Source organism: Notamacropus eugenii, chromosome 1, assembly GCF_028372415.1.
Source record: "Notamacropus eugenii isolate mMacEug1 chromosome 1, mMacEug1.pri_v2, whole genome shotgun sequence".
In the NCBI taxonomy this organism is placed as follows: Eukaryota; Metazoa; Chordata; class Mammalia; order Diprotodontia; family Macropodidae; genus Notamacropus; species Notamacropus eugenii.
Window position 1 is genome coordinate 260588657 of NC_092872.1, and position 22701 is coordinate 260611357.

Genomic DNA, 22701 nt, shown 5'->3' on the forward strand with positions numbered 1-22701 from the left:
AAAGGTATTTTATGTATTTAAAACATCTTAGAATTCTCATTTTATTTATTTTTTATTGAATCTGGATTTTGGTGTGAGAAAGTGAATGTCTTTATATTGTCAAAGGCAGACACTGTTCGCTATAGTCAGAGACGAGAGGCAAACAAGTCATATATGACAAGGAGATGGATTGGAAGTCCAGAAAATATAGAAGGCACTGGGGGAAATGTTCTGTGGTCAGGACACAGTCCTGAGCCCCTGCTGGCTCCTTCTCATGCGATGTTCTTATGTACAGGTATGGTCATCATGGTACAGAACATTTGCTTCTAGGTTTCCATGGAAGGAGCTCTGTGGAGCGAACCTCTTCACTGTAAGATGTCACTGGGGTCTTACTCCAAGAATCGAGGTGTTTGTGTGATCTTACACTTGGGGTTGCATTGCCTCTATTGGCTTCTCCACGGTCTTTGTTCGTGTCATTTTTTTTCCTTCATTGAGTATATCCTTGCTCATTTTTAAAGGTATCACTTGAACCTGAAACAAGATGAATTTAAACAAGAAATAGAAGATTATCTTCCATCGTTTTCTAAATGGGCTGAAGATTTCATGCACAAGCCCACTTCAGTGGATGTCCCCAAGACACCCCTCATTTCGTAAGAAAGCCATTCTAATCTGACCTTTTTTGTCTCTTTGGTTAGGATTCGCTAGTGTTTTAGCAATGTTGAATCATATCTTTTGAAGGTGGAGTAGTCAGTCTTTTCAAAGAATTAAAAATTTCTGAGAAAATAAAATGCAGATGATATGATGGTCTATCTAGAGAACCCAAAAGAATCAACTAAAAAATTAATTGGGAACAGTTAATAACTTCAAAGTTGTAATATATGAAATAAAACCTCATAAATAATGACTATTTCCCTTTATTAGGAATAAAACTCAGCAAGATGAGGTTAAAAATTTTCATTCAAAAATAGCTAGAGGGTGTAAAAAATATTAGTCCATCTATCAAGACATATAGGAGTTAGCTAAATATAGCTATAAGACTGTAACAGAAATTTGTTGTTTTTCAGTTGTTTCAGTTGTATCCAACTCTTTATGACCCAATTTAGGGTTTTCTTGGGAAAGATACTAGAGTGGGTTGCCATTTCTTTCTCCAACTTCTTTTACAGATGAGGAAACTGAGGCTAATAAGGTTAAGTGACTTGTTCAGGGTCACACAGCTAGTAAGTGTCTGAGGCTGGATTTGAACCTAGGAAAATGAATCTTCCTGACTCCAGGCCCAGCACTCTGTGCACTATGGGGCCACCTAGCTTCCCCTTAGTAATAGAGAAACCTTAAAAATGAGAGAAATGTTCGTTGCTCATGGCAAGATCGATTTTATGTATGTGGAAACTGAGGCTGAGAGTGCCTGCTTGACTTGCTCAGGGTCGCACAGTTAAGTAAGCTTCTGATGCAGGATTTGACTGCAGGTCATCCTGCTTCTAGTGACTTACCCAGGTCACCTGGTGGGGACATAACCCCACATCTCTTGACTTCTAGGACAGTGGTCTTTGCACCAGACTGTGCTGAGTCTTTTTAGGAAGACTGACATCCTGTCCTCTACTTGCACTTTTCACCTACTGTTTGTTTTGCATGCACAGTCATCTTTTGTTCTCATTTTCTTCAGAAGAAATATGCATTTTTTTCCAGATTATGTGACAGAGAAAAGGATGAATCATCTTGTAGGATTCAAGTAACAAAAGCTCTAGATATTGAAGAGAACATTTGGTCTCCAAGATTTGGCCTGAAGGGAAAGATTGATGTCACAGTCAACGTGAAAATACATCGTGGGTCTAAAGCTACGTATGGAATAATGCCATTGGAGCTTAAAACTGGCAAGGAATCTAACTCTATAGAGCACAGAAGCCAGGTACAGATGAAAATTCTTAAGATGGGAGATAGTTAATCTATCCAAGAGCACATTCTAATTCATCTATCTTTAAAATGCAATAATGTCCCTTTACTATTTTAATTTCAGATTGTGGCTTTCAGTTTGGGAAATGTTTCCTGCCAATCCATTATAAGGAAATATAGCTTAGAAATGTATACTGTTGGGCCAGAAATTTTTCTTTGGAAAAAATAATTGTAGTAGCAAAGTTGTAAACTTACCCTTTCAATTTCCTCCCTCTTTTTCCTGACCTATAATGATTTTCATCTAGGATTAAGTAAGAGAACTGTATATTACTGCTATATTAAATGTCCCTATGATTTGAGATGCTCCCAGACTTTTGAATGAGATGAAAACCTAAGCACTCATGAAACATAGACGTTAAAACTAAATACTTCTGACTAGTTTTGAGGGAAGGAAATAAAATCAAAATCATTACAGTAATAGTAAGTTAAAACCATGTTATCACTTGTATATATCAGGAAACCTTAATTATAACCTAATGATAATAATATTACCATCTGTTGTAGACTGGTAATGAAAAGATTATATGTCTTATATATAAATTTGTATTATGGAGAGGAAGGCATTCCATTTTCATATTTTAAAACTTTAAAAAAGATGTTACATAAAACATGTTTCTAGTACAGGCTGAGTTTTATAGTTGAAATTTAGCTAAAGGAACTTTCCATTATTAAGACTTTCTTTGCAGCTGCTAATAGTGTTCTGGATAACAGCCTTTTTGAAATGAAAGTTTTAAGTTTTAGATTCAAGCCCAAAGTAGTTTCTGGTTATATTTTTTCTGCTTCTGACTTTACAAATGTTGAGGGTTGTAGAAGGGAGAAACGATTTTCCTCCTCCAAAGACTTTAGTTTTGTACTTGGATAATTATGTAACTTGGACTGAAGTTAGAGCTTTGAAATATGATCCAGTTGTGGTCCTCGGGAGTGAAGCAAGCCAAGCCAGATTTGAAGAGAAGCAGTTAATCCTTTATAAAGTTATAAAGATTTGAAGCTGTGTGCTTGGAGTGTCATGGGGACCTTCAAACTTTCCACTTGGTTTTCGCAGACAGGTTGAAATCACTTGGGCCTGCTGAGCTGTGCAAAAATACTTAGGATTCTAAAATTGGCTCAATTGCAGTGGCCCCAAGGTGAATTATTCCATTTTGTTCAGTTCAACTTTTATGCAAGATGGTGAATGATATGCAATAGTAGGACATGTATCGTATAACAAGACAGTACTTTTGTTGCAGGGGCCAAGTTTCCGTTTTCTGGAACAAGTTCATAGTGAGAACTCTATTTACTTAATGTGCAGAAAATAAAAATGTGTATTATAGGTGTACTATAGGTAACTCCTTACTTTGGGACTTCCTTATTTTAATTAGCAAGTGGTTCCTGATTTACAAATGAATTTCATGCCAAAAGTCCATTTCTAAATTGATTAATTGGAACTTGCAACCCATTTTCTACACAGAAACAATATTATAATTGGTGGTTAAGTTAAGTAGCCCTCCAGACTCATATTTAGCAATCCCCATCTGTCAGCCATTGGGAGTTGGCTGACTGGCAGTTTGGGTGGGAAGGCTGGTGGGGGAATTGTGGTGGAATGGGACGTAAGTAGTTATTTATGGATATATACATGTTTATATCTATATGTGGATCACTCCAAAGTTGTGTTAAAGCATTCAGTAATCAACACAACCAAATGTTTCACATTTAATTTATTTAATAACTTAAGTCTGCCATGTTCAGATGAATTTAATTTATCAAGCTCAGACACCAAACTCTGTGTGAATATTATTTTTTCCAATACTAATTTTTTCCATTCCTTACTATCTTGGCAGCTAAATTACCCTAAGTATTCCTGGAAATGATTTAAATAGCAAGGCTCTTGGAACTAACATTTTCTTTGGAGAGTCTTTATCTCTGGGATCCTCTTTCTCTCTCAATTTTAGAAATCTTTTGTTTCTTAGCTGAATTGAATTTACACTGGGCACAGAGGAAACTTTTTAATCTGGTGGGATAGCAATTTTTAAGTAAAATATAACTTTATATTTGTTTTTCAAAACCTACTGTTAGCATTCAGCCAACAGAGCAGTTTGCAAATGTAATTTATATATTACATTTAATATGGATCTTTTATAAATTAACAATCTTCATCATGCTTTAAATGAAAGGTAATTAATAGTTTTCCATTTGACCTATAATATTTATGCATTTGCATTTATATATTTAAATGGAGGTTCTACAACTAATGAAATTAGATTAAGATCATTTTGAGGAGAGTTTTTATTTAGCATTGGTTTGTGTTAGGGAGCTACTTAGAAAATAAGTGGCTCTGAATTCCTTAATTTTGTCCCTCACAGCTTTCTCAAACTAAAATTGATTTACTATGACTTAGCTGTCATTAGGAATATTAAATTGGCCCATTGAAATGATTGATGCCTGGTATTCTGAGAAATAATTCCTAGCAGAAGCGTTAGCACACTCACTGTAGAATTAGGCCTATGTTGATAGACATTGGTGCCATCCTCCAGGCTGATCTCTCTACAGTCACTCAGAAATGGCCAGCAACCTCAGCAACTCTTCCTTTTCCCTTTTTTCCTGTTGTCTTCCACCAGGTGGTGCTTGGGCAGGTGCTTTTTGTTGTCCAATCCATGAGATCCAGAGTGAATTGGTTTTAAGGCTTGATCTTTGAGAAAGAGGCCTAGTCAGTAAACCCCAAGTTAACTAAGTAGCTTTTGGCCATCAAAACGTACCTTTCTTTGGGCAGAACACGCTCAGGGAAGGGGAAGGGACAGGAGAGAATAAGCCGAGTTGCCCAACTGGAACCGAGCAGCTGGGTCCCCATTCAGTCCTTCATTCTTGAAGAGGACCTTGACATCAGGGAGATGATGACATGACTTGCAACTGACTTTGAAGCGAGTGAGAGGGGGCTGTGCAAGGTCACTAGCCTCACTTTCTCTGGAGCCATCCGATTCCAGTGGCCAGATAGCAGTCAGGATGACTGGGGACTGGCCTAGGATGCAGTGGGAGACCCTAGACCTTTTAAGCTAAGGTCGTTTCAGGTTCTCACTTTGAGTGAGGTAATGCCCATTTAGTTAATAGGCTTCTTTAAGAGAACCTGAAAAGACCTTCGTTTAAAAGGGCCAAGGGTCTTGCCCTGCATTCTGGGACATCTCCAGTGGTCCTGATTTATATCTGGCCACTGGACCCAGATGGCTCTGGAGGAGAAAATGAGGCTGATGACCTTGTACAGCCCTCCCTTATTCATTTCAAAGTCAACTGCAAGTCATGTCATCATTTCCCTGATGTTATGATTCTCTTTGAAAACGAAGGGCAAATCACAACTCCGAGGGGTGGGCTGGAATCTTCCACCTCTTTGACCCAGTTCAAATCTTGTTTAGGACTGATACAGGATGATTTCTCCTGTGGCAAGAGGAAAGTAGAGGGAGGAAGGAGTTGCTTACTGTCTCTCCTTCCCCTTTTTCCCCACCTATCATCGGGTCCCCTTGGTCTAGTCCAAGTCTCAGGGGTGGCATCTCCAAACCCTGCCCCATTTGCATACTGTTCCTACCAGAAACTCTATCCCAGACTTGTCTTTGCTCCTGGCAGTACCTCCTGTGATGGAATGATCTGGGTAGGCTGAGTGTGTTATTTCAATGATTCACTTTCTTCATGGAATTTGAGTCAAAAAGAGAAAGTGAAGATGAGGGTGAGACACAAGAGCCATTAACTTGTCCTGTCTGCTTGTTTACTAGCTGTAAAAAGTGAGATTGCATTCTTCCATTCAGGCACCCAGGGGGAGAAACCTTGGTCAGAAGAAACAGGTTGTAGCATCAGGACAGGAAACAGATGGGCTGACTAACACTGAAGGCCTGAATCAGGAAGGAAATGCATTGAAAAGCTTCTGGCCAGGAGGAAGATATGACCCTGGGGGTTATGCTAACAAGAACCCAAAGCACCCACCGTGCTGGCCCCCTTGCTGTGGTCAACACTTCTACTAAAAGCCTTGAGCAGGGGCACTCCTCATCTCCTGGAAGGGGGGGAAGGGGGCCAGAGTAGACGAGTGGGAATTCCGATTCTGATTTAGCCCAGTTAGAGGGATCTCCTGTGAGTCCCAGCTTGGAATTCTGAAGCCTCTTTCCAGTAGAAACCCACTGTGCTTAAGTTCTCTGGTTCTGTTAACTTGATACTACAAATGCATTATCAATCAAATTAGGAACTTCTGTACCACATGGAAGCAATACTTAGATTTTGCTTCTGTGGCAAAATGCTTTTCTGATTTCATATAAGAAGTTTACAAATGAACTTTGATGGTAGAACCTGTTCCTGAATTAGGGACTGACTATTTGTTCTGCATGCTAATCCTGACTAATATCCCATAATGTAACTTTAAATGCATATAACACTAGTCTGTTGAGGAAAAATAAGCCCCTGACAAATTCTGGCTTCATAAACTCTTTATAAAACTGTAAAAACCAGGAGAATTCTATATATTGGCTTTTAAGTGGTTGGCAATTTAGATGTTTCTTCAAGGTAGAAGCAAAATTGAGAGAGATATTGATGTTTGACTAGGAAGAAGATCATTCCTACGAGGAAGTCCCATTTACTCTCATCAGTATTTGTTTCTATTATTTTATGAAATTTTAAAATGACTTGTAGGTTGTTCTGTATACATTACTAAGCCAGGAAAAAAGGGCTGATCCAGAAGCTGGATTGCTTCTCTACCTTCGGACTGGTACCATGTACCCTGTGTCTGCCAGCCGTCTTGATAGGAGAGGTAAGGGACACCCTGATTTATCCTTGTTCTTTTCACTGTTAACATTATAAAACTTTCTCAGCCTTCGTTGACATAGTCTACTTGGAAAACTATCTCAGGACTGTTGCAGGGCATAGTGAAAAATCTCATCTCTCGTTTGGGGTTAAAAATGTTAAAAGCCAGGCAAAACTTTTTTTTTAATCTTGTATTTAGATTTTAGAAAACATTAACCTTAACCTTTTAGAGTTCTGTTCCTGAGTAAGGAATGCCTGGGTTCAAAACCAACCCTAGAGAATGCCTTACTGTTTGATCTTAAGTAAGTCATTTGACGTCCTCAGGCCTCAGTTTCCTGATCTGTAAAATGAGGTGATTTGACTCTGAGGTCCCTTCAAGCTCTAAATCTATGATTCTGTGATTTTTTTTTTTGGCTTTCAAATAGTAGCCACTAAAATGTAGATAGGAAGGAAATAAGCATTTATTAACCACCTATTATGGGCCAGACACTAAGCTAAACACTTAACAAATATCTCGTTTGTTCCTCACAACAACCCTGTGAGGTAGGTGCTATCATTATCCCCATTTTACAAATGAGAAAATTGAGGCAAACAGGTTAAACGACTTGCCTGGGGACATGCAGCTAAGTGTTGGAGGCTGAATTTGAACTCAGGTCTTTCTGACTTCAGGTTCAGTACTCTATTTACTGCACCACTTGGCTGCTTTATAATAATATTTATGCTTACAGATAATACTTGGTTGACACAAAGTTTGTGTGATGGTCAAATCAAATTAAACTGAATTTAATATTTTTTTCTTTAAAAAAATAGAGTTATTAAAGCTAAGAAACCAGATGGCATTCTACTTGTCCCATGGTGTCACAAAATCCACAGCGGGAAAGGAGCAAACACAGCTGGCACACTTGCCACCAATCATTAATGATAGTTATGCCTGTAAATATTGCTCCCAAATGTACAACTGTGCTCTTTATAGCAGGTAATGAGTTTCAAATTGTTTAAATTTAGGTTATAGTTCTTAAAAATTATATTGATAACATCTGTTTTTATATTACCTTTATGTCTATCTATATCTGCATCTAACTGTCTCTCTTTCTATGTGTCAGTACAGATCCCGCCCTCCTCTATACAGAGAACTATCACAAATTTGTAGCAGATTGAGTTCAGCTTAATAGTGGTGATGGAATTAACCTTCATGGATTTATTATGGTTATTAAAATGCTGCCTCCTTCCCCATTTGTTTCAAATCTATGATCTCATAGATATGAGGTCTCCTGCCATCACTGCAGACTACTTCCATTCAATATGGATTAGTTTCTTATGTGTTTTATATTTCAAAAGTCCTCTGAGTCTACTTAAAATGCTGAATAATATCTAAAGTAGGAGAAGAGTGATTTATACTACTAACCCTAGATCTCTGTTTACTTCAGAGATAGTTAATGTCATAACCTGACTTGTTTCCAGTACCTTTTTGACACTGAATTTTGATTTAGAGCAGTCGAACAACAAATGGACAAGAGCTTCATTCCTCTCGCCATGCTGCCTAAAATCGAAAAGGCTACACAGCACTTAAAGCATTCCCATCTTCAGTACTTCAGCCTTTGGTATCTAATGTTAACCCTGGAGTCCCAGTCAAAGGATAACAGGAGGAGCCACAAAAATATATGGTTAATGTCACTCTGGGAAAGGTAAGTAGAATGTTTTGCTCTGTTAGGTTGTGTAGACCCTGGCATCTAATGGAAGGAACCCTGCATTTGAATTCAGAGCCTGGATTAAATTCTGGCTCTGCCATTTATTTATGATATCTGTGTAGCCTTGTATGGAGAATGGGGGAGTTTAGTAGTTAATCTCCAAGGTTCTTGGTAGTCCTTTCAGAATTGAAATAAAGCATTAATTACAGATCATTTGAAGACTAGCATTACACACATTATTGCCAGGTGAACACTGGTGATAGAAAGATGGTCTCTTGGATCAAGCTGCAGCTTGGGATCATAGCCATATTTTATGAAATATAATCTAGATCCCTTCTATTGCTTCTTTTTAACTCTGGCTGTTGCTCATTGTTAATCTGCAGTCCCAAAACTAGAAATAGATGCTAATATGGGCTCAGTGAACTGATCACCCAGCAGCACATCTGGATAGGAGATATTTTGCAAGCATTCAGTTTTTCTAATGTGGCCATTTTCTAATGTGGCCAAACTTTTTTGAATAATCAAGGTTTTCATTAAGGCAATAGTAAACATAATAAGTTGTAGCACATATCTAACAGTGGCCTGCTTAGGCACACTCTATAGTGAGAGCTTGGGGAAACAGAGGGTCAAGTCCAGCCACTGCACTGATACCAAGGAAATGCAATGGGACCAGTGCAGGGCTCTTGATTAGAATCCGTGAACTTGATTTTTTAATATTTTCATTGCTGTGTCTCAATACTGTTGGTTCCCTTTGTAATCCTATGCATTTTATTTTATACATTTACAAGTCTTCCTAAGTTTCTCTGACTACTTCTTATTCATTTCCTATGGAACAATAATATTCTATTATATTCCAATGTCACAATTTGCTCAGCCATTCCCTCTTTGAAAGGCATGCATTTTGTTTCCAGTTTTGACTACTATGAAAAGGAATACTGCTAAGATTCTTTTGATATATTTGATGGCCTATTTTCTTTTAAATTTTCAAAATTTATTTTGTAAAGTATCTCCCAATTACATGTAAAAAAACTGACATTCATTTATGAAAATTCTGAGTTTTAAATTCTCTCCATTTAGCCTCTCCCCCACCTATTGAGAAGGCAAGCAATATGTGTGAAGTCATGTAAAACATATTTCCCTATTAGCCAAGATACAAAGGAAAACACACACCGAAAAAAATCCCAAGAAAAATAAAGTTAAAAAAAAATGTGTTTCACTCTGCACTCAGTTCATCCATCAGTTCTGTCTTTGGAGGTAGACAGCATTTTTCATCATGGATCTTTTGGAATTGTCTTGAATTGTATTGATCAGAACAGCTAGGACTTCCACAGATGATTGTTACAATACTGTTTTTACCGAGTACAACATTCTGCTTCTGCTTCTCTCACTTTGTATCAGTTCATATACATCTTCCCAGGTTTTTTCTGAAGCCACTCTGCTCATCATTTCTCATAGCACAGTAGTATTCCATCAATCATATGCCCCAACTTGTTCATCCTTCCCCTAGTTCACGGGTGTCACCTCACTTTCCTGTTTACTGGATGGCCTGTTTTCTTTTTTCTTTTTTAAATTAAATTATTTTATTTGTTTTCAGTGTTCAACAATCAGTTCCATATATCTTAGATTTTTTTCTTCTCCCTCCCTTTTATTCCCTCCTTCTTCCCCCGTCCCTCCCTGAGATGGCATACAATGTTATATAGGTTCTACACATACATTCCTATTAAATATATGTTGCATAGAAGAATTAAAATGAATGGGAGAAACCATAAAACAAAACAAAAGAACACATAATACAAAAGAAAATGGTCTGCTTCTGTCTGCGATCCAGTTCCATAGTTCTTTCTCTGGATGTGAAAGGCATTTTGCTTCCAAAGACCATTGGGATTTTTTAAGTCTTAGCATTGCAATGAAGTACTAAGTCTACCAGAACAATTCCTGGCACACTATGATTGTTGCTGTGTACAACGTTCTCCTGGTTCTGCTCCTTTCACTCAGCATCAGGTCATATATGTCTTTCCAGGCTTCTCTGAAGTCCTCCTGTTCATCATTTCTTATAGCACAATAGTATTCCATTACATTCATATAGCACAATTTATTCAGTCTTTCCCCAGCTGATGGGCATCCCCTTGATTTCCAGTTTCTGGCAACCACAAAGAGAGTTGCTATAAATATTTTTGTACATGTGGGACCCTTTCCCATTTTTATGATTTCTTGGGAATACAGTCCTAGAAGGGGTATTGCTGGGTCAAAGGGTATACACATTTTTGTAGCCCTTTGGGCATAGTTCCAAATTCCTCTCCAAATTTCATCCAGGTTGGATCAGGTCACAGCTCCACCAACAATGAATTAGTTCAAACTCTCCCACATCTTCTCCAACATTTATCATCTTCCTGTTTTGTCATATTAGCCAATCTGATAAGTGTGATGTGATATCTCAGAGTTGTTTTGATTTGCATCACTCTAATCAATAGTGATTTAGAGCATTTTTTCATATTACTTTAGATAGCTTTAATTTCTTCCTCTGAAAACTGCCTGTTCATATCCTTTGACCATTTTTCAATTGGGGAATGACTTGTATTCTTGTACATTTGACTCAGATCTCTATAGATTTTTTTGTCATAGGTACTAGTTGCAAAAATTCTTTCCCAGTTTTCTGCTTCCCTCCTAATCTTGGTTGCATTGGATTTGGTTGTGCAAAAACTTTTCAATTTAATGTAATCAAAATGAGCCATTTTGCACTTCATAATGTTGTTTCTCTCTTGTTTGGTCAAAAATTCTTCCCTTCTCCATAAATCTGATAAATGCACTTTTCCTTGCTCCCCTAATTTGTTTATAGTATCAATCTTTATAGCTAGATCATGTACCCATTTGGACTTTATTCTTATGTACAGTGTCAGGCATTGGTCTATGCGCAATTTCCGCCACACTGTTATCTAGTTTTCCCAGCAATTTTTTGTCAAACAGTGAGTTCCTATCCCAGAAGCTGGGGTCCTTGGGATTATCAAACAGTAGATTGGTATATTCATTAACTCCTGTGTCTTGAGTACCTAACTTATTCTACAGATCTACCCATCTGTTTCTTAGCCAGTACCAAGTGGTTTTGATGATTGCTGCTTTTTGTAATACAATTTGAGATCTGTTAGGGCTAGACCACTTTCCCTAGCATTTCTTTTCATTAGTTCCCTTGATATTCTGGACCTTTTTTTCTTCCAGATGAATTTTGATATTATTTTTTCTAGCTGCAGAAAATAATTATCTGGTAGTTTGATTGGTATGGCACTAAATAGGTATATTAATTTAAGTAGAATTGTTATTTTTATTATATTAGCTCGGCCTACCCATGAGCAACTGATGTTTTTCCACTTAACTTAGATCTGACTTTGTGTGAAAAGTGTTTTATAATTGTGTTCATATAGTCCCTGGGTTTGTCTTGGCAGGTGAACTCCCAGACATTTCATAGCATCTATGGTAGCTTTAAATGGGATTTCTCTTTCTATCTTTTGCTGTTGGGCTTTGTTAGTAATATATAGAAATGCAGATGATATATCTGGGTTTATTTAGTAACCTGCAACTTTGCCAGTTGTTTATGATGGCCTGTTTTCTAAAGTTGCATTTTGGTGTTTATCCTTTTCCCTAAGACTCACTCTTTATAAATGACTTGAAATGCTGTTGGTGTACCTTCTGAGGAAACTGGGGACTGTCAAACATGTTAAACTAAATAAAGGTGGGGCTTTAACTAAGACTTGCAGGAAGCTAGGGAAACCTGGAGGTGAAGATGAGGCAGAAGAGCATTGCAGAGGACCGGGGAAGATGCTCTGGTGTGAGGGGAGATGCAGCGTAGCAAAGAGGCTGGTGACATCAGATCAGAGGACATGGAGGGCAGGGGTGAGAAGACTGGAATTGTGAAAGGGGAGCAGGTTGGGAAGGACTTTTGACTGTCAGACAGAAGATTTTATTCTCAGTCCTGGAAGTGAGCATAGCTTTGAGAGCGCCAGCTTTGTCAGGAGGAGAGTGATTAATGTGCTTTGGTATTGGGCCTCTGGAGTAGTAGTTGGTTATTTTTCATAATTCTTAAATCTTTCAGAGGCAGTATAGCTTCTTGAGAAAACCAGATGATAACTACTGCCTTCTCACTTTTGTCATGGGCCCAGAAGATCTCTTTTCAGGCATTAAATATTTTAATTTATTTTATAAAATAAAATTTTAAATAATATATATTTATATATGTATAAAATATGTATAAATTTTATATTTTTGTTATATATAATATATAATATAATTATTTTATAAAATAAATGTTTTATTTGTTTATTTTAATGTACTTTTCATAGGTACTCTTGTCCATAGGCTTTTGCTGAAAGATTTCTAAGGTCTCTCTTCTAGAACTAAAAGGAGGTAAAATGGCCTAATGTGGTTACTCTTTAGGGTTGGTGACTTTTTTTAAATTTTTTAAAATTAATATTTCTTTAACATCAAAAAGTCTGTTTCCATATCATGCAGCAGAATAGAGGACTGTATATGATGCCACATATTTCTGTTTCATTCTTCTTACTTTCCTTGCTTTTTTTAGGTAGTGTATGATAAATTCATCATGTCACTTTGTAAAATACTTCTTTTCCAAAAAAGTTTCATCTTCTCTGCTTCCTACTTCTCCTCTCTCCCATTTTGAGAAAGTAGTCAGGGAAAATAAATTCCCTCGTTGGCCCCAGCACGTTGCTTTCAGAATTATCTTGTTTGTCTGTGTTTCCTTTTGAACTTCCTTCTGTTCTCATGGCTCTCTTTGGGTCTCCCACTCATCACTCCTTAAAAAATCAAGAGAAAAAAAAACCCTTGTAATGAAGAAGCATGATCAAGCAAAACAGATCCACCATGTTTGTGTCCAAAACACTTGTCTCTAAACGCTCAAGTCCACTACGTCTGTGTTCGGAAGTGTGGAGCATGTGCTTCATCAAAGACATGTTTGGTCATTGAACTGATGCTAGGGCTTAAGACATTTGAAGCTGTGTTTCTTTACCATGTTGTCTTGGTATAAATTGTTCTCCCGTCTTACTCTGCCTCTTTTTGTAAGGCCCAGAATTCTCTGAAATCTTCTCTTCCCTTGTTTCTTACTGTGCTACCTTGCACATAATTTGTTCAGCCATTCCTCAGTTGTTGGGCCCCCCTTGGGATGCTAGGTTTTTTATCTTTTTAATTCCCCTTCTAGATCAGAAAGTTTATTTTGCTTGCAATTCCCCATCATTATTCTTCTTCCTGTCCCTATTGAATTCGTGTGTGTGTGCGTGCATGCGTGTGTGTGTTCGTGTTTGACACTCCTTTGTCTAGTTCAGAGAAGAGGGAGGTTCACCTGCTGCCCTCTCCCCCATTCTTTCCTTCAGGTTTACACACTCTTTTTCTCAGTAACCCAGTTAAGACAAGTAGGGAGCTCTCCACCCTCCCCACACCACCTACTTTTCCTACTTTTTCTCTTTTCTGTGACATTGTGTCTTCCTCCTTTTCTTTCTTCTCTTCCATCCCTCAGGACAGAACCATTTGATCTTCTCCCAGGGCCTCTGTTGTTCTTGTCCTTGGAAAATGCTACACAGCTCAGGTCTTTTCAGCTGAAATACTTCCAAGTCCTTTGTTTTATGAAAGGTCCGTTTTTTTCCTGGAGACTTATGCTCAGCTTTGCATAGTAAATTATTCGTGGTTGTCAGCCTGTATCTTTTCCCTTTAGGAATATTGTGTTCTAAGATCTCTACCTTTATAATAGAAGACACAAGGTCTCTAGTGATTCTGGCTGTGATTCTTTGACACTTACTCTGCTTTGTTCTAGCTGCTTTCAGTGTTTTTCCTTTATGTGAGCTCTGGATTTGGGCTGTAACATTCCTTGGGATGTGAGGTTTTTTTCCAGGATGTTATAGGTAGATTCTGTCTTCATTTTGCCCTCTGACTCTGAAAGATTTGACCATTTTTCATCGATGATATTTTGAAATACAGTGTCTGTGCTTTGCAAAAAAAAAGATATACTTTTCAGGAAATCCAGTAATTATTAAGTTCTCTTCATGACAACTAAAGTTTTTTGATATCAAATACCTTTTTCTTCGGTTTTTTTTTTTGATCTTTTGATTTTGTTGTGATATTTCTTGTTATCTTATAAAGTCATAATTTCTTTCTGGTCTCTTCTAGTTTTCAGTGGGTACATTACTTGGGAAAGGTTTTTTTGATTTCTGAGTTATTTATTCTTCTAATTTTTTCTTCCAGGGTTTTATTTTCTTTTTTATCTTCTGCTTCGTTTTTGTAGTCCTTGTGCAAAAACCATTTTTTTTCTTTGAATCTCTTGAGTTTTCTCTTCTTCTGAGAAATCTCCAGATCTACAGTAATTTTTTATACTGGTCACTATCTTTGACTCGTCTCTCCAGTTTTGGTACCTGAATTGTTCTACGACAGAGCCATTCTCTGCTATGCTTTTGTCTGGGGTGGTCAGCACTTCTTGGTCTTAGTCTGAGCCACTGGCTTCCTGTGTTAACTCAGTTGTTCCTAGATGAAGCATGCCTCCAATTTAGGAACACTGGATCTTCAAGGCCCTTTTTGGTGTCTTAGAACAGAGTGCTAGTGACCTGGGATCTCCTACATGTTGGGCCCACTGCATCTTTCTTTCAAGGTTCTAGCTTTCAGATTTTCAGGACTTTGCACTTGGATCTTTCTTGTGGGGAAAGAGAAGAGAGGGCTTGATTCTTGCTGTCACCAGACAGACCTCTTCAGGTTATATGTGTCTTGGACCCTCTCACTGGGGTTGGTTTCATAACAAAAAATGTAGATGTTTAACAAATACTTATGAAACATGAGTGTAGATAGTGGGAAATGCGATGGAAATTTGATGAATTTGGTACTTGAGCATAAGTCTCATGGGTCCAGGAGGAAAAAAAAAAGATGCAATGGTGAGAAGACACAAATGTGATGATATTAATAAGAGGTTTCTTTGTATGTCTTTTCATGTTATAGGGAGAAGCATGGTGACTGCATTGGAAATCTGATTAGGATCAAAGATGTCCAGACTATTCGTAGTGGACGATATTTATACACTTTCCAACATAAACATGGTGCTATACCTAATACAAATCTCATGACGGGAGACAGAGTCATTCTAAGTGGAGAAGAAAGAAGGTTGCTTGCTTTAAGTAGTGGATATGTGAAAGAGATCAGCATGACCACGGTCACCTGTTTACTAGACAGGTGAATCCATTTCTCCTGTTTCTGAAAAATCAGTAAAAATATTTAAGTAATGGGAGTAGAGAAGTTTTAAAAAGTTGTTTTGCAACCTAGACTCTCTTGGTTAAACATGAATGTCAAGATTGAGGAGTTGAATAGATAATTAGTTGAATAGATAATTAAAAAGAGAAAAGAAAGGCCTCTGTTGCCTTGATTAGATCCTCATTGGAAGATGTACAGGAGCCCTTGTATAAGGAAGAGACAAGTTAGGAAGGCATGGAGGGATGTACCTGCACTGACCAGATTGTGACCCTAACTGAGTAGTGGGTGTTCTATCTATACTTTCTCTGAACCCTTTGAAATCTGCTTTTCCAAAATAAAGGCTGCATAATGAACTGTTCTCAGTTTCCCCTTCCTATTCTATCACAGAATCTAAGAAGTTGTCATATCCTCCCAAAGTTCCCATCGTTTCCGCTCTAGCAATCAACTTATTAAAAAGTTAGCTCCTGTAGCTTCATCGATGTTGGAAGCTCTTGGTGAGCATCCTCCCTCTCTGGACACAGAAAAGCTGCTGCTCTGGGGAGAGAGTGGCTGGGGACCTTGACAGGGCCTTTTTAGGGTCACCCTACCTGGACTTGGCAGGCTTTGCCAGCCTTGAACCTAGGTGCCATCCATTACAGCCTACTGCCCCTCCAGTGATAGATAGGTTGTTTTGATAGACTCTTGTTTCTTCCTGCTCAGTTCTGCCTTTTGAGTGGACGGCTGAGGCCTCAGACTGGGATTGAGGGCTTTTTTGAATTTTGTCTCCTGTGACCTTCTGAGTGCTTCTATTAATGTTGTTCCTACATTATAGCTATTCTGGATGGGATGTAACTTGAGGAAAATGTAGGGGCAGTTTTCTTCCTCTCTTCTTTTCCAGGTGAAGGCCCTTTGATTCGATTTTTAAGACTACCAGCAAATACCCTTTGTTACTCCCTTTGTTAGCTGCCCCCAGGAACCTATCTTTCCTGCATTTTAAACAATGGTTAATTAATCTAAATTCCATGTTCAGAATTCATCTTTTTAACTAGTTGTTTACTTCCTATGTTTCTTAAATTGGAATTTTCTAAATGAAAAGTGTTTTTCTATGTGTGCATTTTATTTTGTTTCAGGAATTTGTCAAAATTACCTGAGTCAACTTTGTTTAGATTAGATTATGAAGAAAGAATTGGTGGCATTGAAACTCCCCTAGGAAACCTTTCTAAGTTGATGGAGAACACCCCTACGAGGTTGGTAGGAAGAAGTAACTCAGCATTTCAGTAGGCTTTTTGAGGGCACCGTGGTAGTAAAACAACGTTTTTTTCTCCCCAGTGAAAAACTTCGAGATTTAATTGTTGACTTCCGTGAACCACAGTTCGTACAGTATCTGAGTTCTGTGCTTCCACATGAAGCAAAGGACAGAGTTGCCAACATTTTAAAAGGTAGGAGCTGTAATTGGTGTTATTTTTTTATTTGCTTCTGTTTTTCTACTTAGTATTAAAACTGCAAGCTGGTCTCTGGTCCTACTTCAGTGGGATTGACAGTGCTCCCACCTGTAGAGCAGGTCACACTCATGCCTTCTCATCTTTTGCAAGTCATGACCTTCCTTAAATCTATCGGAAGGGTTTGGGGACAGAGAAGCAGCTAGGTGGTGCAGTGGATAGAGCGCCAGGCTTGGAGTCAGGAAGATCTGCATGCTGATTCAGCTTCCAGCACTTATTAGCTGTGTGACTTGGGCAAGTCACTTAACTTCTTCTGTTTGCTTCAGTTTTCTCACCTGTAAAATGGGGGTAATGGTAGTACCTCTTTCACAAGGTTGTTATGATGATCAAATGAGATAATAACTTTAAAGTGGTCAGCACAGTGCCTGACACTTAAGAAGTGCTATATAAATTTTGGCTACTTAGCTATCCCTCTACATCTATTGCTATTGTGTGAATACTGTTGAAGCTTGTGCTTTGTCCACCAGTTGTCCTTCTTTGGTGCTGTATGATCAGCCAGTTCCCTGTTCCATGCATAGATTTCTTTGGTTATTCAGAGATTCTAGTATTCTGTAGTACATAGCTATTCAACATAGAGATGAGTTTTTGTTTCAAAGAGGAATTAGGGTTAATTGAAAACATTATCTCATTTCCCAAATTTTGTCCAGCCTGTTTTCTTCCTCCTCACCTTATGTAGGCTCATTTCTTTGTTCATCTGCAGCATTTTTCCAACATGAATGTCCTTGTGGACCACCTCTAAGGGTTACCCACCCATCTGAATAGTGCCTATTGGATGACTGTGTCAGCATTCTTCATTCACTTGGTTTTTCCTTTTGTGGGTAGTTAGGGCCTTCCTTCTGAGTGATGATGAGTCTTGTTTGGGAGGTTCCAAGAGTGTTTCTGGGCTTGATACAATCAACCGATACCTTTCTAAGTTAGAAGTTCCTGGAGGGACCCCTCTAGGCATAGTCCCTTTGATTTAGATTTTGCTCTAGAAATCCCCTGTGGTCGTGGTGAACACCTTTGATTAGCACCTTTATGCCTCCACAGATTTTATTAATCAAATGATTATTGAATGAAGTTATTCCTGTTGTAATCTCCCTCAAGGAATCCTCATAAAAGATCACATAGGAGGAAAGCCTTGATGGCTGTATTTTGCTCCTCCAAATCAAGTGCCTCTCTGTGGTCAAACAATTAGCCTGTGGGGTATTATATCTTCACTTTCTGTGGCTGATTGGCCAGAGCCTGCCTTTTTTCTCTCATCCTTTAATCAAGGCACACTAGGTAGACTATTCTTGAGGAAAACCAGTGAGTGGTCCTCTTACTTAGCTGCCCCTTCTTAATGTGGTCTGACTGCAGTTAGGAGAGGGCCATGACCCAACTCCACCTCCTCCCATAGTATGGCTACTTGTCAATCACTGAGGCGGGATCTCAGTCAGGTCACCAGCAGCTGACCTGGTGCTTAAACCCTGTGATTCTTGGCACCCTCTGTCTCCTTTTCTGCTGTTGTGCCACCAGCACTACAGAAGCAGAGGGGGCAGGGGACTGCAGGCCCTCTTGGATTTGTCTGTTTCCTAAGTGGTTATGACCAAAGGATTCATGGCCCTGTGGCTGGCCTAGTGGTGCTAAGCCTCTCTGTTTTTCACTCGCTGCTCCTTAGTCTGTTGTGGGAGGTACCTGGAAAGGCTTTCAGCAGGGGAGACTCAGTGAGCCCTTGTGCTGCTGTGGCATGGCCTTTAAGAGTCTGTGGTTGCTTCTAGGTAGAAGAAGCCACATCCTAGTTTGTGAGAAATCAGAACTAAAATATTGTTCTAATAGTACTTCATTTATTGTTTAAAATCCATCTTTTTCTTTCTTCTAAAATATTTTAAAATATAGGTTTGAATAAACCCCAGAGGCAAGCAATGAAAAAAGTACTTCTTTCAAAAGACTACACACTTATTGTCGGAATGCCTGGGACTGGGAAAACTACAACAATATGTGCCCTTGTGAGGATCTATATTTGTGTGTGTGTGTGTGTGTGTGTACAAATATACATATGTTTTTTTTGTGTGTGTATATATATACACACATATATGTATTACATATAATATATATTTTTTATCAGCATCTTTTCAATTCAAAGGATGCACTCAGAGAAGCATAATAAGAATTAAAAATATCTTTATGAAATGGCTTATTCTCTCACTTTTGAGATAGCATCATTATAATCCTGAATTGAGAAAATGATTGCCATCATATGATAAATTTGTTTTATTTTTTATTTCATTGTGGTTTGAGTATATTTTATTTGTTCCTCTTCCCTATACGAGTGATGAATTGTACTGAGGGCTAGATGCTGGATACTATAAGTTTTTCTTAGATTTTACTTGTGTGGAAAAACTTTTAAAGTAATAGTATAGAAAATTAAAGTTTTAACACAGTTTAAGAGCATATTATCAGTTTTGTTAATATCGTATCATTTTTGTTCAACGGTCTGGCTTTCTAGTGGAAAACTTTTCCTTCCCTCTTTGTGATGTTTTATTTTAGGTTTTCTAGTATATCTGTATGTAGCATTGAATATGTGTTAAGAATTATCTGAAATTTAAAGTAGCTTTTTAAAAAAACTTTTCCTGTATCTCATTCTTAGGTAAGAATCCTCTATGCATGTGGCTTCAGTGTTTTGTTGACCAGTTACACTCACTCAGCTGTTGATAACATTCTTTTGAAGTTAATGAAATTTAAAGTAGGATTTTTGCGTTTGGGCCAAACTCAGAAGGTTCATCCCAGCATTCAGAAATTTACAGAGGAAGAAATCTGCAGAGAAAGAGCTATTAAATCCTTAACTGCTCTGGAAGAGCTCTACAGCAGCCAAGTAAGCCAAGTGTTGGTGCGATGTTGTCTCATCTGCTTGTGTGGCATCGTGATGAGGGAGCAAGTTGGAGTGTATAACAGTCACGCCCAACACCGTGTATTACTTGCCTCTGTTTTTGTGCTCACTGCTGCCACAGAGAAAAGAGATTTTCAAAAATCTTCTAGGGATTCATTACTTGACATTTTATAAAATTTGGGGAAGAGGTTTGTTTGTTTGTTTTCTTAAGTAGCATGTCCTCTTTGTACTAAGAGATAATTTAGGCACTTGCAACCAATTCCCTTAACAGTCTGATTGAATACTAAAATGACTGAGTTATGATATGTTACTCTTTTTAGATTTAGTAATTTCTTAACCCCATTTGGATTAACATTCTGTGGAGGTTTCTGATTTCGATATGGGAGACAGGGTGGTGACAGAGCTCTAGCCAGAGAATCACGGGTCCCAGGCCTGGTCTCGGCTCTGTGTTACCTAGCTTGAGTGGGTGACTTCACCTTCTTAGGCCTCACTTCATTCATCTGTAGAAAGAGAACGTTGCACTTGAAGGCTTTTCAAACCTTTCCCAACTCAGAGGTTCAGCAAATGCTTTATTTACCAGTGTTGGTGTTGTCTAGAGAAAATATTTGATTTTGTCCCTCCTTGATAATGTTTTCAGGTTTATGTTAGAAGCTAAGTGGCATTTAGAGTGCTGTCTCAGGACTTTTGTTATTAAATAACAAAGAAAATCTTGTTGCTTTGCATTTAGGGTTTTTGGAGCCAAATGCAGACAAATGACCATTAGACTGTATTTTAAAATAATTCCTTTCTTGTGTATTTTTAGCCTATAGTTGCAACAACATGTATGGGAATAAACCACCCAATATTTTCCCGAAGACGATTTGATTTTTGCATCGTGGATGAAGCTTCCCAGATCAGCCAGCCAGCATGTCTGGGCCCGCTCTTCTTTTCATCTCGGTTTGTACTGGTAGGAGACCATCTACAGCTTCCTCCTCTTGTGCTGAATAGTGAAGCAAGGTAAGAAATGTATGGCCAGGGACAACTGGATTTTCACTAAGTGTAATTTCCAACATGGAATTTAGTATTCAGTGCACTAATTTATATATTTGATTTGATAATAGAGGTCTTGGTATGAGTGAAAGCTTATTCAAGAGGCTGGAGCAGAAACAAAATGCAGTTGTTCAGTTGACTGTGCAGTATAGGATGAACAGGTATTTCTCTCTCTGAATCATGATCCCTATTGTAATGAGCTCTGCTTTACCCCTGCTCTCCCATCTTAGCCCATTCCATTATGCCCTTTAGATCCTGGCTGTAGTCTCAAGAAACTCCTCTCTGTCCATGAACCTTTAAACTAATACTCAAGAGATTTTCAAGATCTCTTTATCCCCAGAAGCTCCTCCTCTGACTTCCCCTGACCACAGGGTCAGGAGGAGAGCTGGGCTTCTGTCTTGCTCTCCACTGCCATTTATAGGCCATTCTTGTACCAGGACAGCTGAATAACTCTTCTTTTTCTGTGGTCCATTCAGTCTTTTGTGTAGCAGCATCTGTCTTCCCATCTTTGTTCTTACCTTCCAGGTTGCTCATCCATTTCCTCACAGACTTTTGGGCTTTAGTTGCTGTTTTTTCTTTACTCAGTTTTCTGCCACAGTCCTTTTTGACATTAATGTTCATGTTACCTTCTTTAACCCAACCACTTTCTCTCCTGTATAATGGCCATACCTCAGATTTGGCTATTTTTGAGAATTACATTATCTCCCAAATCTGTAATTTTGAGATTAAACTCTCCAGCAATAACTTCCTATATCTCTACCTCTCCGACTTTTTCCTTCACACTAAGCCTATGAAGACATCCTCGTCTTGACCTCTTGTGCCTTGCTCAGCATCATTTTCTCACTCTGTCTCTTGCTTTCTGGTTTCACTTGAGTTCACACCTAGCCTTTACGTCTTCTCTGTTCTAGCTAACCTAGCTTACTCTTTACTCAGCTTTCTCCCTTTTTCATGACTTGACTTGGAATATGGAATGGCCTCGCCTTTTCCTTTTCACCAGTTGAATTTTTGGCCCTCTTTAAAATCCTAGTTCAAGTACTACCTCCTCAGTTAGTGCCCTGGGTGGATAATAACATCACAGAACTGAGGTCTGCCCTTTTTTAATCTGCCTATAACACAACACTGCATATTCTAGTTTGGGGCCCTGCTGTCTTATCCTTCTCCTATACTTTAAAACTGCATGAGGAGAGTGACTGCATCTAATTTGAACTTTGGATCTCCCCTTATTCCTTGTACTGTGCTCTTGATAAAGTAAGTCTTCAATGTGTTTACTGAATTAATGAATGCTAACAGTGTTAATTATACTTGATTTTTTCCATGAAGTTTTATTTACCAAAATTAATAATGTTGTTTCTAATCCTTTTAGTGCAGTTATGTCCTTAAGTAATAAGTTAGTGTATGAAGGAAAACTTGAGTGTGGATCAGATAAAGTAGCCAATGCCACAGTTAGCCTACCCCGCCTGAAAGAAGTGATGTTGGACCTCCAGGCTCACCGAAGTTGTTCTGAAACTTCTTGGCTGAAAGGGGCGTTTGAACCAAACAATCCTGTCTGTTTTCTTAACACAGAAAAGGTGAATATCATAGTGTCATCTTTTTGATAAATTGCATCTCTCCAGATATGTTAGGTTATATTATTTAAATCTCTATAAATTCATTTGAGAAATGTCAGTATTTTTGCTCTATCTGTTCAACCTAATCATGTGCTGGAAATCCTGCCTCTATGAATTCATTTCTTCTTTGATTTCTTTCAAGGTAA

General features: G+C 38.3%; 1 protein-coding gene across 5 annotated transcripts in view; it reads left to right on the forward strand.

Annotated features, from left to right (window-relative positions):
* The window catches only part of DNA2 (DNA replication helicase/nuclease 2), a 39731-nt gene that overhangs the window by 9977 nt on the left and 7053 nt on the right, over positions 1 to 22701 (forward strand). For all 5 annotated transcript variants that reach the window (XM_072628788.1, XM_072628784.1, XM_072628785.1 and 2 more), the window contains 13 exons: positions 498 to 629; positions 1663 to 1882; positions 6565 to 6682; positions 7486 to 7651; positions 8166 to 8360; positions 15345 to 15575; positions 16703 to 16819; positions 16902 to 17011; positions 18929 to 19038; positions 19680 to 19904; positions 20722 to 20915; positions 21020 to 21109; positions 22312 to 22516. In XM_072628788.1, coding sequence (XP_072484889.1) covers positions 498 to 629; positions 1663 to 1882; positions 6565 to 6682; positions 7486 to 7651; positions 8166 to 8360; positions 15345 to 15575; positions 16703 to 16819; positions 16902 to 17011; positions 18929 to 19038; positions 19680 to 19904; positions 20722 to 20915; positions 21020 to 21109; positions 22312 to 22516 — 2113 coding nt within the window. The remainder of the gene's footprint in view (positions 1 to 497; positions 630 to 1662; positions 1883 to 6564; positions 6683 to 7485; positions 7652 to 8165; positions 8361 to 15344; positions 15576 to 16702; positions 16820 to 16901; positions 17012 to 18928; positions 19039 to 19679; positions 19905 to 20721; positions 20916 to 21019; positions 21110 to 22311; positions 22517 to 22701) is intronic.